Raw genomic sequence first — 14861 nt, forward strand, 5'->3', positions numbered from 1 at the left:
TCTTTGAGCACGTGACCCCATTACTAATTTGAGATATTACCACATGGCTTCATGGTCAGAATTTCCACTTTCAGGTCTCATTATAGTCAGCATTATTTGTTTGTTTGTTTATTTAGCATTAAATGTGACTATCATTTACAAGAGGATAAAGATTGGAAATACGATGTGGTGTGGCCTTTTGTGATCGACTTGTTGCTACCAAGGAAGAGTCTCTAGTTTTACTTTGTGCTCGAAGATACTCTAAACAGTTAGCTGTTTATTATTTTATATTAAGACTACTTCACCAGCCAAAATAAGCATTACAAATAAGCAGAAACCTCCAGTGTTAGAAAATTAAACCAATGCAGGAGTGCAAAAAACTGCAGTTCCTCAAGTGTCCACTTGAGGCTGGCTCCAAAAGCCCAGGAGGTCCCATCAACACACATTTTAAAATTCCCATTTTAAAGCAGAAATAGAGATGTGTACAACCTGGTTCAGAAGACAGTTTCTCAATTCATACACACTTTGTTCATATTTTAAAATATATATTTGTTCTGATTATATTGATATATTATTAATTACTTTCTTCTATTTAATATTATTTGATATTCTTACTTATTGTGTATAGGAGCAACTGTAATGACTGAATTTCCAACCGGGATAAATAAAGTATTTCTGATTCTGATTAAGGCTAAGAGTTATGTATAAATTTGAACGATAAGGAGCATGGGGGTGTTGACAGGTGGGCGCATTGTATCTGTTTGCCAGGACACTTGCATCAACAAGAGTATCTAGCTTGATTGAAAGTTTGTTTGAGCATTTCCAACATGGTGATCGTCATAGTCAGGCTTCATAATGCCTCTCCAGAACAAAAAAATTGAGACTACGACCATGTTTTACACAGTCTCACTCACACTCTCCAGCTCCACAATTTCATCCAAATTCTGGCTCCAAAAAACAAAAGATGGTTACTACTAAAACTTTCACAAACCGAAACTGGACATCATGTTGGCTAAGTCCATTCCTAAATTTATTCATTTGGGCTCAATCCAGCTGGTAAACTTTCCTGTCTTGTTACCATATCTATACCGTCATTAAAAAAGCAACAAAAATAACATGAATGAAGACGTGAAGAACTTACTTTCAGCTTTAAGTACCTTAAGAGCTTTTCATTCAAATGATTAATGCTGCAACACATTTATATTTGTTCTTCCTCATTAGCTGACCCTTTCTTGATTCAGTTTCAAAGCCTTCATTGGCTTTAATATTTAAGGGGTACCGTTTCTGTAATAATTGTAGTGACCTTCTGACCTTACACTCCCTTGTTGGAACATTATGATCTTCAATTTAAGCTTCCACTTCATACGGACTCAATAATTGTCCCAATGGAACAGCTGAATGTGTAACCCCATATACAATACTGGGAATAAAAGCCTGATTAACCCAGATTGTCTCTGGATTTTGGAGTCCATACAACCCTGCAGAATGAAGCAGCCCTGCAGACATACATGGAAATTAATTAAAGGCTGATCTTGAGTCAATGGTTATGCTTGCAGATAGTTTTGTGACTTAAAATGTTTCAATGTTTTGATGCAAAGTCCTTATTTTTATTTTTCCCCTTTCTCTTTGTTAAGGTGGGATGTAGAGCCAGCCTGGTGTTTTTCCAGTACTTCATCATGGCTAACTTCTTCTGGCTGCTGGTGGAGGGTCTGTACCTCCACACTCTGCTCGTCGTCATCTTCTCTGAGAACAGACACTTTGTCATCTACATGTTCATCGGCTGGGGTACGCTCGCCTTTTGCCTGTATATGTTGTTCAGAATTAATGGTGCCTTCCCGGATGTTCAAGCTACCCATGCCATGGCCACTAATGCATACCCATACCATCAAGGGTGTTGGCTTTTCAACTTTTCTCTGATAACAAGCTGGGTGGTCGGAGCCGAGGACATGTCCAGGATTTCTAAAAAGAATGTTTTGATTCGTAAGACCACAGGACAGTTTTTCACTTCACCTCTGTCCATCTTAAATAGGCTCGAGCACAGAGAAGTCGCCAGCGTTCTGGATCTTGTTTATAAAATATGTGGTGATCGTTTCTTCCTGCTGCTTTGCAGGAATCCCCACCGTGTTCGTCTTTGTGTGGGTGATGACGAGGGTTTATCTGGAGGACACAGGGTGAGTACCAACAACCAATCACAACACATCACTTATCGGCATGAAAACATGGACAAGCTTTGGTATATATATCATTACAATCAAAAAGCTTCTACTGAATATCAAGAATCTGCATGCCATGTTTTGTCTGATACATGTGTCATCATCTGTAATTTGCTTTGTGTCAAACATACCCTGTGGACTCTTTTGAATTGTTTATTATTTTCTCTTTAATTAAATGAAGGATGATGGGGATTTTCAGTCATATCAGAGAATAGATTACACATCATTGATATTCAACCAAGACTGCATCACTAATCACATTAAGCCCACATATTACATTCAGATTAGATTCTGCTGGAGGGTGAATGTGTGAGTGGCTAACTTTCTTAGATGATAAAACTAATATCTCTGAGGTCAAAGGGCACTGTATTGGTTCATTCAGCCGGGGATCTGCATTGAGTAGTCATCATAATGAACCTAGTGCTATGATTCTAATTGGCTTCTTTGCTCATATTGCAGCAGAGTATTCTTGTAAAATGACTCTACAGCAGCAGTCCAAGAAGTAAAAACAGCTAGGATACAGCTCCACAGTGTACGCAGACTGCATTGAGGTTGTAAATGAAGCTTTAGCTACAAGGTTCCTTCTTGACCTTGCAACTATATAAGCATTTTCAATTATTATTTAACAGCATGTTTGCCATCCTATCACAGTAGCTTGTCTTTACTGTTTTGCCAATGTACAAATGGGTGTGGTATGAAAAAGTTGGACGGTAAATTAAATTGTTGTTCATTATTTTTGTCTGCTTTCCTTCGCACTAAAAGACACTCTTAAGGAGTCAGCTGTTTAATATTTCTGCAAGAGCATTTGTTTGTTGCCTAGAGCGTTGTACTAACATTGATTAGCATCACAAATACTAACTGGTTCAATTTGGAAACAGCTTGCAGACCAAGCTAGATAGTGCTAGCAATGGCTAATTTACTGAACTGTTGCTGCTCTCCAGCTCCATCCTGGTCTGGTTCCAAAAAAACAAAAGAAAGAAAGAAAGAAAGAAAGAAAGAAGAAATCCGCCCCAATCCAAAATTTGGCGGATGTCTCCATCCTGATTTCTATAATGTGTATCACAATATCTCAATTGTGTTTTAGGCTTTTTTTCACCACTGAACAAATGGACGCAGTGTAACGTTAAAGTCATGAAGAAAAGCTAGACAGTAAATTAGGATCATTTTGCTATCCAATGTTGTAATTACAGAGTCAATTAACAAAACTTGGAGTCTTCAGCTGGAGACCAGAGTTGGTCTTCATCCCAAAACCTAGATCTTTAGACTTTACTGCTTACATAAATTAATTTTTCAAAGCTTGGAAGCAAATTTGAAGAATTGAATTCCAAGTTCTGGACATGTAGTGATCAAAAAGAGCATCAAATAGGCCTCTTATAGCAGAAAACCCCTAATGCTGGATCACTGAGCCCAGATATTCTGTTATTTCTATCTTGACTTGCAATTTACATATTTCTGCAAGGATCAAAGAAGTGTATATACTTTTTAAAAAAAGGTCAGTAAGTAAAAGATCTTGCAACTTGCATTTTGTGAGCTTCTTCTAACTTTCAAGATTCATGAGATTCAAGAAAGCTTTACTGCCAAGTGAGCTGGCACACACAAAGAATTTGACGTGGTGAATGGAACACTGGTACTTCACAATAAGACAGTAAGGGCAATAAATATATAAACTCAAACACAAATCCAAAAATTCTAAATAAAAATAAAAATACTATCTGTACAAAGAAAGGTATAGAAGTACTTTTAAAGACATGAAATAAGTTAACTCAGCCTAAGCCAGAGTGCACATGTAGTAAATTAATATGATAATAAAATATGTTATGGAATAATTTACAATATTGCACATGGAAATTGAGGTATTGCACCGGAAATCAAAGTGTTGCACATGTATGTGATATATCACGGGAGTCTTTAGTGGTTTACAGTGTGATTGTTCATGAGAGATACAGCCTGAGGGAAGAAGCTGCTCCGCTGCTTGGATGTTCTGTGCTCAGAGTTCTGAAGCGCTGGCCGGAGGGCAGCAGGTCAAAGAGGTGGTGACCCGGGTGAGAGCGGTCTGTGAGGATTTTCCCTGCCCTTTCCCTCATCCTGGAGGAGTGCAGGTCCTAGAGGGAGGGTAGGGGGGCGCCAATGATCCTCCTAACTTCTCTCCTATGCACCATGAAGTAGATGTGCGAAGCCTTTCCTTCACTTTTGAAATACGTAAAAGATCAAAAGTTCTCTTTGGTCTTGCCCATGAATATGAGACTCACTGGCACATTGCTGCATCAGTTACAATCTGGATGGCCTGATCGACAAGCACAAAGACGGAGCAATGTCTGAAGGTTGAACTCTTGAACCACCAGTTGTTCTACTCTCCAACCCTCAGCTGGCTTGTCATGTGCTGTGGTAAATTAAAGTAATTAAGAGGTCCCTAACAAAGCAGCTAAAATTAGTATTCTTTGAAGGGCGTCAGAGCCCAGAGAAATGAGGAGCTAAGGCGTTGAAGAGATCCTCAAGCAGAGAGCCTGCTCCCTTTTATCAAAAGAATATAATGATTAGGGTTTTTCCCAATGATTAAGATGCTTCCAGTCCTCCAGGCATGTACTACTGGAAGAATCATCAAGGCGGCAGACACTTTGAAGAATGCAAGTCTCTTCTGACCACTTAGTGTTTCAAAAGAAAATTAGTCAGGCCTTGTGTGGCCGGATACATGAAATACTTATACTTATTTATTGAGCCCATATATCTTGTTCAAATGCACCAGTTTGATAGTAACCTTAAAAAAAATCATCATCTTGACATGTAATTTCCTTACAACCTTCCATATTTCTGAAAGGATAAAATAGTATGTATTTCTATAAACTTTCTGCAAGTGAAATATCCAAGTATTCTCTGGTCTTGTCCTCATCATCACGATGCTGTTATCTCTAATGGATCATCATAAAAAAGGAAGCAGTGTCCAAAGATTTTGCTCTCGGGTTACCAGTTCCTCTACTCTCCAACCCTCAGGTGTACGGTCATAGTCTTTGGTTAATTAGAGTAAGAAAGAGATATTCAATGAAGTGTCTTAAATTAGTATTCTATGCTGGGTGTCAGAGCTCAGAGAGATGTAGAGCTTAGGCGTTTGAAGGAATCCTCAAAGCAGAAACCCTGCTCATTGATATCAAAAGAAGCCAATTAAAATGGCTTGGCCCACTGGTAAAGACTCTTCCAGTATATATAGCATATTCAACTGGAAGAAGACCCAATTGGCAGACGCAGAACATTTAATAGGGATTATATTCACCACCTGATATGTGTGTGTTCATATTTTGGGATTTTAAAGAAACTGCTGGAGGCCATGGCTTAAATGAAGGTAGATTTCGACTAATGCAGCCGAGCGAGGATAAGTGTTTGAAAATCGATGGTTGGATTTGTGACTAAAATCCTCACTTGCCTTGAAGCACACTAGACTTAGCTTGAGACTGTGATAGCTTAGGCAAAATACAGACTTCTTCTTATCATCAAGCTTTGAGGTCAAGAAAAAAATCTGTTGGAAAAAGTATTAGCAGCTGGTTTTGTCTTCTGCTTGTGACCATCCAAACTTTCTTGTTTGCAAATATTTTAAGTCCTTTTTTTTCATTACATCAATGTGTTGTGCCCTCAGATGCTGGGAAAGAAACGACAACCCCATACCCAACTGGGTGATTAATGGACCAATTGGATTCTCCATAATGGTAGGTTGGGTTTATTACCTCCTTTTGTCTGCAGGTGGTTTTATGTTTTGAGGTTTTGAGGTGTTTATAATGGTAAAACTAAAGGACAATATAAACTTACAGGTGTTAACCCCTCTATCTTCATTTACTATTGGTACTTTTTAATTCCAACACTTGACATGGGCTGTTAGTTATATCTATGGCAGGTTCACCACTCTAAATTTGTGCACATTTTTTGAAAGAATACATGACTTTAGAAAGATCATATTAAGCGACTCATCTTGATTCATAAGGCGTCACTCTCTGATTTGACAGCTGTAGCCTGTTAATGTCTAAACTTGATCTACCTATGTTTCACCATTTGACTTTGTGTTTAACACAATGAACTTGTGCTGAAAGAAAGGATGAGCGCTCAGTAAAGAAACCCAACCCACTATGCCCTTTAATGATACATTTAGTAGCCTACCATATTGCTCCTTGTGTCCTCAAAAGCCTGAAATAGAAAGGACAGATGGGCAGAGAGAGCAAGCATATCACTGGGGTTATCAGGTGGGGACCTCCCTTCAGTGATGTTTCCTTTAGTTAGGCTCATGACACTTCGGAGAGGTTAACAGTTAGCTCTGGCGTCCCAGAATCATAGGAAAATGAGGAATCTATAAATTTGCATTTGACTGCTATTTGTAAAGATATGCAGATTGAAGTTTGCTCAGCATGGGGGGGACTCTAAATCTTCTACTCTACCCTACTCTACTCGACCGGAGCAATGCGTAACCAGCACAGACATGTGGACTTAAACTTGCAAGGAGAGGTAAAGCCATGCTAACGTTAGCCATACTCAGCAAATCACTTTCACATTGGTCACCTGTAGACTCTGAACTCATGTTCAGCCGTGTTAAATTAGCTGTTCCATTTGGACTGTTATCTGAGGGTTTTTCTTGCCTTTGGATTAGTTGGCTACTCAGAGTTTACATTTCCAATTACACATTCATAAAATGAGTGGCCTCGAAACATCCCCAGTAAGAAGAGCTAAGTATGCTGACAGCTGTATTTGGAATTTAAAATAATTGAATTCCCCTATAACGTATTTATGTAATTTCACTTGACATTAAACTCAAATTAAAAAAGCTCAACACTTACGTTTTACTGTTCTATTTACTGACTTTATATTTCACACTTATACACTTGCTGTTTTCCATCTTAGCTTTCCCTTTATTGCTTTCTGTGGGTGGAAAAAATGTCCAACACAGCAAAGTTATCCTCCCTAATGAGTTCCTCAGTTTTTATTTCCCCCCTGTCCCATAGGTGAACTTCATCCTGTTCATCAGCATCTTTCGGATCTTGGTCCAGAAGCTGAGGTGTCCTGACGTGGGTGGCAACGACCAATCACAATACAGGTATCTCACACCAGGCAAGCACAGCAAAAAACCTACACAGTGGTTTACACCTCATCTCAGCCTGCTTGGATATGTGCTGCAGACCTGTTTCTGAGCTTCAGCTTTAATATGAGTTGACAGATTATGTTAACATTTATGTGTCAACAGGCAGACGTCACATAAGCTGGATCTGTCTAGAAAAGAGTCAGCTCAATGTCCCAAACTATATAAAATAGATGGTGTTTTATCCCCTCAGTGTCTGCTGTCTGGAGAGATAAGAGTGATGCTAACTTTGAGTGAACACAACAGCGTTTCATGCAGCAATCTGTGAAATGTAGAGTGCGGGGGTGAAACCTCTGTGGCATACATTCTTGCATGATTCAGTGTCTGTCCGAGTCTTTCCCGGTCATGGACAGTGCGTTGATCTTCTGGAAGTTTTACCACCTCCCGGGAAATCTCAGGTGTGCTGAGTCGTCAGGTATTCCTGTAGCTGCAGGGATCTGAGATTTAGTGTCAGGAGGTGATGAAAAGCCTGGATAAATCTTAATTTGTTCCACCACAGACTCTCCTGTTGGTGAAAGTGAAGATTCAGAGTCAGTGCAGAGCATTTCAGTGTAGAGCTGAGCTAAGTCGACAGCTGGAGAGCGGAACTGGAGGGGAGGATTTTAGAGTCTTAGATGAGAGTTGTAAGTGTATCACAGTGCTACATGAGTAGTTCTCCAGCAGCCACGGTGAAAGTTCTGCTTATTTTCTCCCCAATTTTAAAATATCCACTTGGATTCCAGTAACCAAGATGGGGTTCCATTCCCCAGTTGAAATAAAGGGATAGTTCAGATTTTTTTAAGTGGGGTTGTATAAGGTACTTGACAATAGTAAGTGTGGATTAGCCACAGAGGATGCTGATCATTTTGGCTTCTTTTTTGAGAAACAAGCAAGGAAGCTAGGCTATCAACCACAACAGACAGGGTCAACTAGCTAATTTCATTGAACTCCAACCACAGCACTACTCTCCTTCCAAGTCTTAGCTGTATTTGGAAATGTTCCAGTGCTTTACTTTGCTGTAAGAAAGCCCATTTGTTTTTGCACTTTTCTTGGAAGGTCCTCTTCTTGAAGCACACTAATCAGTCAGTCGGTATATGATGTGCAAGTCACAGATATATTGTAAGTTTTGATATTTTTGTGTAGCAGATTAATGTAAATTTAAGCAACAAATGCTGAACATCACCAGTCTGCACTCTGACATCCAAATAAAGCAGGTAAAGCCTGTTTGTCATATCCTCTTAATGTCTGAGAGGTACAAATTTTAAACGTATGATATCTACTTTGCACAAATGACCCCTTTACTTTCTGCAAACTCTTATTAAAAGTGCAAACAATCCAGCTGTGCATCTGTTTTATTTTAGTGGTGCCAGCTTTGAAGTTTATTTTTGCTTTTTTCTCAGGAGGTTGGCCAAATCCACTCTACTCCTGATCCCTCTGTTTGGGATCCACTATGTGGTCTTCGTTTCTCCCAGTGAATCCATCGCTGAAGATTACAAAATATTCTTTGACCTGGCCCTCGGATCCTTTCAGGTGGTGTTTTATAAGTTCCTCTGCCCAGACATTTAGTAATACATGTTACTGTTACTTACTATTGCAGTTTTAGAGGTACAATCCAAATTCCCCAATAGTTGGGATATTGTGTAAATGTCTTTCCTGACAAAAAAATTGTAGGCTTTCGACCAGAGAAGTCTCTGGTGTTTCTGAATCATTTTTATGCATGGTCCAGTTTTAACCTGTATTTGTGGATTCAGTGACAAACTGTGCTTACAGATAATTATTGCAGTGACTTCCACTGCAGACTCATGTTTTAATGCAGTGCCGCAATGCTCTTGGCCCTGTCCCTTTGGGCAGAGGTTTTTCCAGATTCTCTGAATCTTTTGATGATATTATGTACTGTAGATTATGAAATCCACTAATTATTTAAAATTCTACACTGACCATCATTATTCTGAGCATGTGTAACTATTTGGCCCAAGGGACTCTCACAGGGGGGTGAACCTGTGCCTATCTTTACTTTTGAAAGACTCAGCCTCTTTGAATGCCCTTTTAATACCCAACCTGTTGAGAATTAGGCTAACTACTGGGTAGATGTAGATGTCTTTATAGTGTTTTGTTGTCCCCTTCACACTTTTTAAAATGTGTTGCTGGCATCAAATTTCAAAAGAGCATATATTTTTCATAGAGCAATACAAATTTCACTTTCAACATTTCATGTGTTGTCTTTGCACTATTTCAACTGAATGTAGGGTTTAAATAATTCACAAACAATCAAATTCCGTTCATTATCAACAAATTACACAGCGTCACAACTTTTTGGGAATTTAGGTTGTGCTAAAGTCCATTTTCATGCTGTAAGTTTAATATTTACATTTGAATATTTCTGTGCTGTTATTTTAGGGCCTGGTGGTCGCCATTCTGTATTGTTTCCTAAACAGTGAGGTAAGATATACAGTTTTACGATGACTGAGTGCAGCATAAAGTATTTAGGAGTATAACAAGAGGTAAATCTGAGGAAACATTCAAGCTTGAGTTTGCTACTTAAAGCTGGGGTTGGTAATCAGATTTAGATACACTTTTTGTTATACTGGTTAAAATGATCTTCATGTCCTGATGGCAATCAATACATAATGTGTTCTTAAAAAAGAGCGAAGAAAAGCTGCTATCTACAGCCGGAGTAAACCTGAGAAAACACCAACCAATCACTGTTTTTTGGGTGCCAAAATTTTAAAACAATCAAATCCTGTCCTGCCGTTCTGCCCGCCTCCTGTGCGTACATTTCCCTGGCGTGTACTCCCCGTCTCCTGCCTCTACTTCCCCTGACTCTACTGACTGCCCCTCTCGCTCGTCCTCGGGCCTGTCCCCTCTGACCTGATGAGGTGCTATGCTCAGGACTGTAGTCTGGATCAGAGTCTAAAAAGCTCTCACCACGGGGGCTCTGACAAGCAGAAGAATGAATTACATCTAGTAAGTCCTACAGAAAATGTATATGTGTTGTAGCGTTCGTCCGGACGCTGTAGGGCTGTTTTGGAGGAGCTCCGAGGGGAAGGGGGGTAGTGGTTAGACGGAGTCCTGAGGACATGCTACATTCAAATTCATGATAGTTTTCCGAGACTACCAACCCTAGCTTTAATCAACAACCGTTTAGTTTTAGTTTTTGACTTTTGGATGAAAAATACAATAAAAATCCATCCATCTATTATCCGTTCTGCTTATCCTTCCTGGGGGTCACAGGGTTTAGAGCCTATCACAGCTGTCATTGAGCAAAAGGCGGGCTGCACAATAGACAGGTTGAAAGTAAATCACAGGGCTAACATATAGAGACAAACAACCACTCATGCACATGCTCACAACTACAGACATTTTAGAGTAACCGATAACCCATCAAGCATCTCTTTGGACTTAAGGAAAATATATAATACAAATATGAAATATATAAACCTGCAATTCAGATATCCTCATGACTGTGATCTGATCTCTTTGCACAGGTCCAAGGCGAGCTAAAGAGGAAGTGGCGGAGTATTTGTTTGAACTGCCGCCTGAGCAGAGCGCAACACCTTAACAACACTTTCACCTCCAGGAACGGTTCAGAGCACATGGTGCACTTTCACCGAAACTCCAGAACTCAGTCCATCCTTCAGTCAGAGACCACTGTACTGTGAAGACCTGAAGAATCTTCAAAACGACTACACATAAACACAAGCTCCAGGTGACCCGGGTTCATAGTTTACAAAGTTGAGGTGAAGTGCTACGTTGTTTGGATCTGCGCAGCTTTTCAGATCTTGGTTTTAGCTTTACATATCTGCAAGCCTTCAATGTACCTTAAATGGACTCTCAGCATGTCTGGACCATCCATGAAAGTGTTCATATGTTTGCTGGACACAAGGACCCATTTGTATTTTTTTTTATGCCATGAACTGACAAAGGACAGTTCATGTAGGCAATCATTGCAACATCAACAACCGTACACTTAGTGAGCTTTTTCCTAGATATGTTCTCATGAGATTGGAAAGAAATGTCTGTACATAACCTTGCATATATGGTATGTATTTATATGTGTGAATGAGAACTACTTTTTCTATTAATGGTTACCATTACTGTTGCTGCCATGTAAGTCGTATTTTGTGACTGTGCGGTGCTGGAAGAGAAAAATCTTGAAGAGAAAACTATATTAATTAAGCTTGGCACCTTTTTGTGTTTGTAAGTTGGTTTGACTGACCTAAATTTATACTTTTATATACGCTGTTTATATAATGCATCAGCCATGTACTTCTACTAAGCATAAGAGACTGTCCTCCCAATGGCGATTTCAGTATCTTAAACAAACACTCCAAAACAGAGTATGTTTGTATTCAAGTGACGGAGCCCTCTACTGGACATAGAAATTATAATAATAGTTAGGAGAAGAAAGGAAGATGTGTGATGTTGTTCACATTAAATATTTGAAATTAACATTGTACATGAGTTTCTGTAAAAGCAAACAACCAGAGCCAAACAGACGCATCAGTTGGCTGTCATGGTTTGCAAATATGGGCCTGTTAGAGATATCAGATATCAGATGTAATGTTTTTTAATATTTGATGATGTAAAAAAGAGTTCCATACATTTTTGTACATCTGTAAAAGTAGGATATCATGAATACATTGTAAGTCAAATCATAATTCTATATTCATTTTTACAAAGTTTGGCATACTGCAACATCATGTCCCCTTGTTAGAGAGCTAAGTATGAACATTGTCTGCACAAAGGTTGATTTTATTAAATTACTCTCAGATGATGTTGCAATGTTGATTCTAAGCTGAGACTTGTAGAGGCTTAAGTATTGAACCTTGTGGAACACCACTTTTCAGATAAGCTGTATAAAAACTTACCCTCATCAGACGGTCAAGAGAGTCACCGGTGGGCAGAGACACTAATTGCTCTGCAGTGAAGTTTGTAGTGCATTTAGCTGTTCGTGCATGCTTTGTGAATTAGAGGAGGCCTTTTTGGTGTATTTGCACAGGTTGAGCGTACGCAAAAAGAAGCACAATCGTATTTTGAATCAGGCCCCCATAGTGCTGGTTTGTAGAGTGACTTCATACTTAATGTTGACTGATATGATGTTGGGTTTCGGGTCTTTATTCAACCTGTGTATCTGAATAGAAACACCATGAATGTCATGAAAAAGATGTTTGATAAAGACTGTCTTTGTAAGCATCCCACTGTGTCGCTGTTAATTTAACCTTTCCTTCATTACAGGTAATACAATTTGTTCTACATAATCTCTTTAGATTACTCTGACTCATGGAGTTGAAGCTCCTTAGTACAAAATTTGTTGTTTTTTGGGCTTCAGTAAAAATTCCCTTGCTAGGCATCGACCAAACCTTACAGCAAGTTTTGAATAATCATGAAATTTAAACATTGTACAATATTGAGCCTCTAAATTAATTTTTAAATTTGGGGAAACAAATGGCCCCTTAGAAATGTTCCTTATTTGAGCTAATCCAAAGAAGCATTACCTACCACTGAGTTGAGTTTAGAGGACCAATATCAGGTTGGGTAGTTGGTGCTGGAGTCAGATTAGATTGGAAGAGATCTCCCCAAAATATTTTTTTTTTTCATTTACCTAATTTTTCTTTCTCCTTCTTGCTCGTGTCCTTTAAACATACTGTCTCCATCTTCGAGTTGCACGGCCTGAAGGTGGCGAGCTGGATGCTCAGTCATCTCTGAGAAGTCGAGCTGTCCTGATCTGAGCTGACAGAGCGACTTTAGGCAAAGATCCCATTAATTAGGAAAGAGAAGGCGGGTTGGGAAAAGAGGTCAATGCTTGAGCGATGAGTGAACACATGGCTTCACGTAGCTGGTTTGATGTGTATGGAGACCAGAGTCCTCCAGAGGGGGTGGCTAAATCTGTATCAAAGTTTCTTGAACAGCAAATTGTGTAATAACGGGGGCAGAAGAAAGTGGACTGTACTGAGTCTTACCAAGGACAGAAAATTATAGTAATGGGAGAGGATAAAAGAAATCCTTAAACAGGCTTAGTAGTTCTGCAGAAACACCATCCCAGCTCAATCTGTTTTACTAAACTACTGTGAAACTAAATACACTACAATATGGATGCAATTTAAGCTACACCTTTTGTCCAAAGAGGAGCAGGGAGGGAGTTGTGTCTGGTTCCGATCAACAAAAAAGAAAAACCAACATTCAAGCTAAGCTGCAACATCTGATGTTGTAAACTGAAGCCAATGTGTTTGTGCAAAAATCTGCAGTTCCTTGAGTGTCCACTTGAGGCTGACTTCAGAAGCCAAGGAATGCCTGTGTTTAGATTCTTACAGCAGAATTAAACATGTTTACACCCTGATACAATATACTAGCACCCCCTAGAGGCCTGGAGCACTTCGATATTCAAGCCTCAATTTGAACCGCTTTTTCTCTTGCAGATGTTTTATGATTTCATGTTTTTTACTTTGCACCATTCGTGTATTTGGAGCTTGTTTGATATCAGTGCAGTTGTTTTGGCTTTTTGCAGTACTTTTTCTCATTTGCAGCGTGTTTGTTTTGGAATTTTGCATGTGTTTTTAAAGATGCATCGTTTCTGCATCTTAGGTCAGCCATCAACCATGGATCTAAAGCCGTGTGTTTTCAAAATAAATTAGAAGCTATTTAAAAATGATCCTTCATGTTTCTTACAGATTTTGAGCACTAACAGAAACTAACATTTTTGCCACAGTGTCAACAGGCAAGGGTGAAATGTGCTGGACTCCTTTCCTTTGAATAATTCAGTTTAAGACTTTGCTGACATAAATTAACACAGTTATGGAGTTTTGACCAATCAGAATCAAGTATGGTCAGGTAAAAAAGTATCCTCGAGTGGTACCTGTACTCGCAGCTAGGCTGTTGCAGTAGCTGCAGACTGAGTCAGAGAAGCAGCTTTATTCCATATGGTGAATCATCTTTGTCTCCAGAGGCTGGGGAAACATATTTTTAAATAAGAGCTTAAACAAAAGAGTGAAATAGAAACAGTGGCAAAGAAATCCCTGCTCCAACGAGGGTAAGGTCGCTGGATCTGCTTTGTTTTGGCAGCTGTTCTGTCTGACACTTTCAGGTCATTGCTATGACATTTCACGTGTCGACATGCTTGCAGGTTTAGTCATCACACGGATCACAGCTTCTAGGTGAAGACAGGCTAAAGCGCAGTTTGTTCAGCATCATATGCTAAACTGAGGACATAATAGCTCCCTCAGTGAACGTGTTTGATGACTGTCGATCTGCAGAGATCAGTTCGACAGCGCTCACAGCCCTGTGTTTCAAATGGGTTTTTCTGCGTACTCAGGCTTGCTCATGGCTTTAGAGGATTAAGTTTATCCCACAATCCACTGGAGAAGAGAATACATGGTATTATGAAGCTATGTTTTGTGACTAACTTAAATGATATCTAATTTTGTGTTTGATAACCTGACTTAACACCGTACTGGAATAAATCAAGCCGCTTCCTCCTGCTTGTAGGTTTATGCTGAGTGAATCAAATCCCCATCAGCTCCATATTTGAGTTTCTCTCTGCAGGTCTGTTTTGTTAGTCTGAATTGTCGGACAGATCTGTTTGA

The 14861-nt window shown here is 39.4% G+C and overlaps 1 protein-coding gene across 1 annotated transcript in view; it reads left to right on the forward strand.

Annotated features, from left to right (window-relative positions):
* The window catches only part of vipr2 (vasoactive intestinal peptide receptor 2), a 46079-nt gene extending 33617 nt beyond the window's left edge, over window positions 1-12462 (forward strand). The window contains exons 7-13 of the mRNA XM_034702231.1: window positions 1614-1764; window positions 2090-2150; window positions 5818-5887; window positions 7169-7260; window positions 8682-8811; window positions 9679-9720; window positions 10767-12462. Of these exons, the coding sequence (XP_034558122.1) occupies window positions 1614-1764; window positions 2090-2150; window positions 5818-5887; window positions 7169-7260; window positions 8682-8811; window positions 9679-9720; window positions 10767-10940 (720 nt within the window). The 3' untranslated portion in view covers window positions 10941-12462. The remainder of the gene's footprint in view (window positions 1-1613; window positions 1765-2089; window positions 2151-5817; window positions 5888-7168; window positions 7261-8681; window positions 8812-9678; window positions 9721-10766) is intronic.
* The last annotated feature ends 2399 nt before the right edge of the window (window positions 12463-14861 follow it).

The sequence above is a fragment of the Notolabrus celidotus genome, chromosome 15 (genome assembly GCF_009762535.1).
Source record: "Notolabrus celidotus isolate fNotCel1 chromosome 15, fNotCel1.pri, whole genome shotgun sequence".
NCBI classification, from domain to species: Eukaryota; Metazoa; Chordata; class Actinopteri; order Labriformes; family Labridae; genus Notolabrus; species Notolabrus celidotus.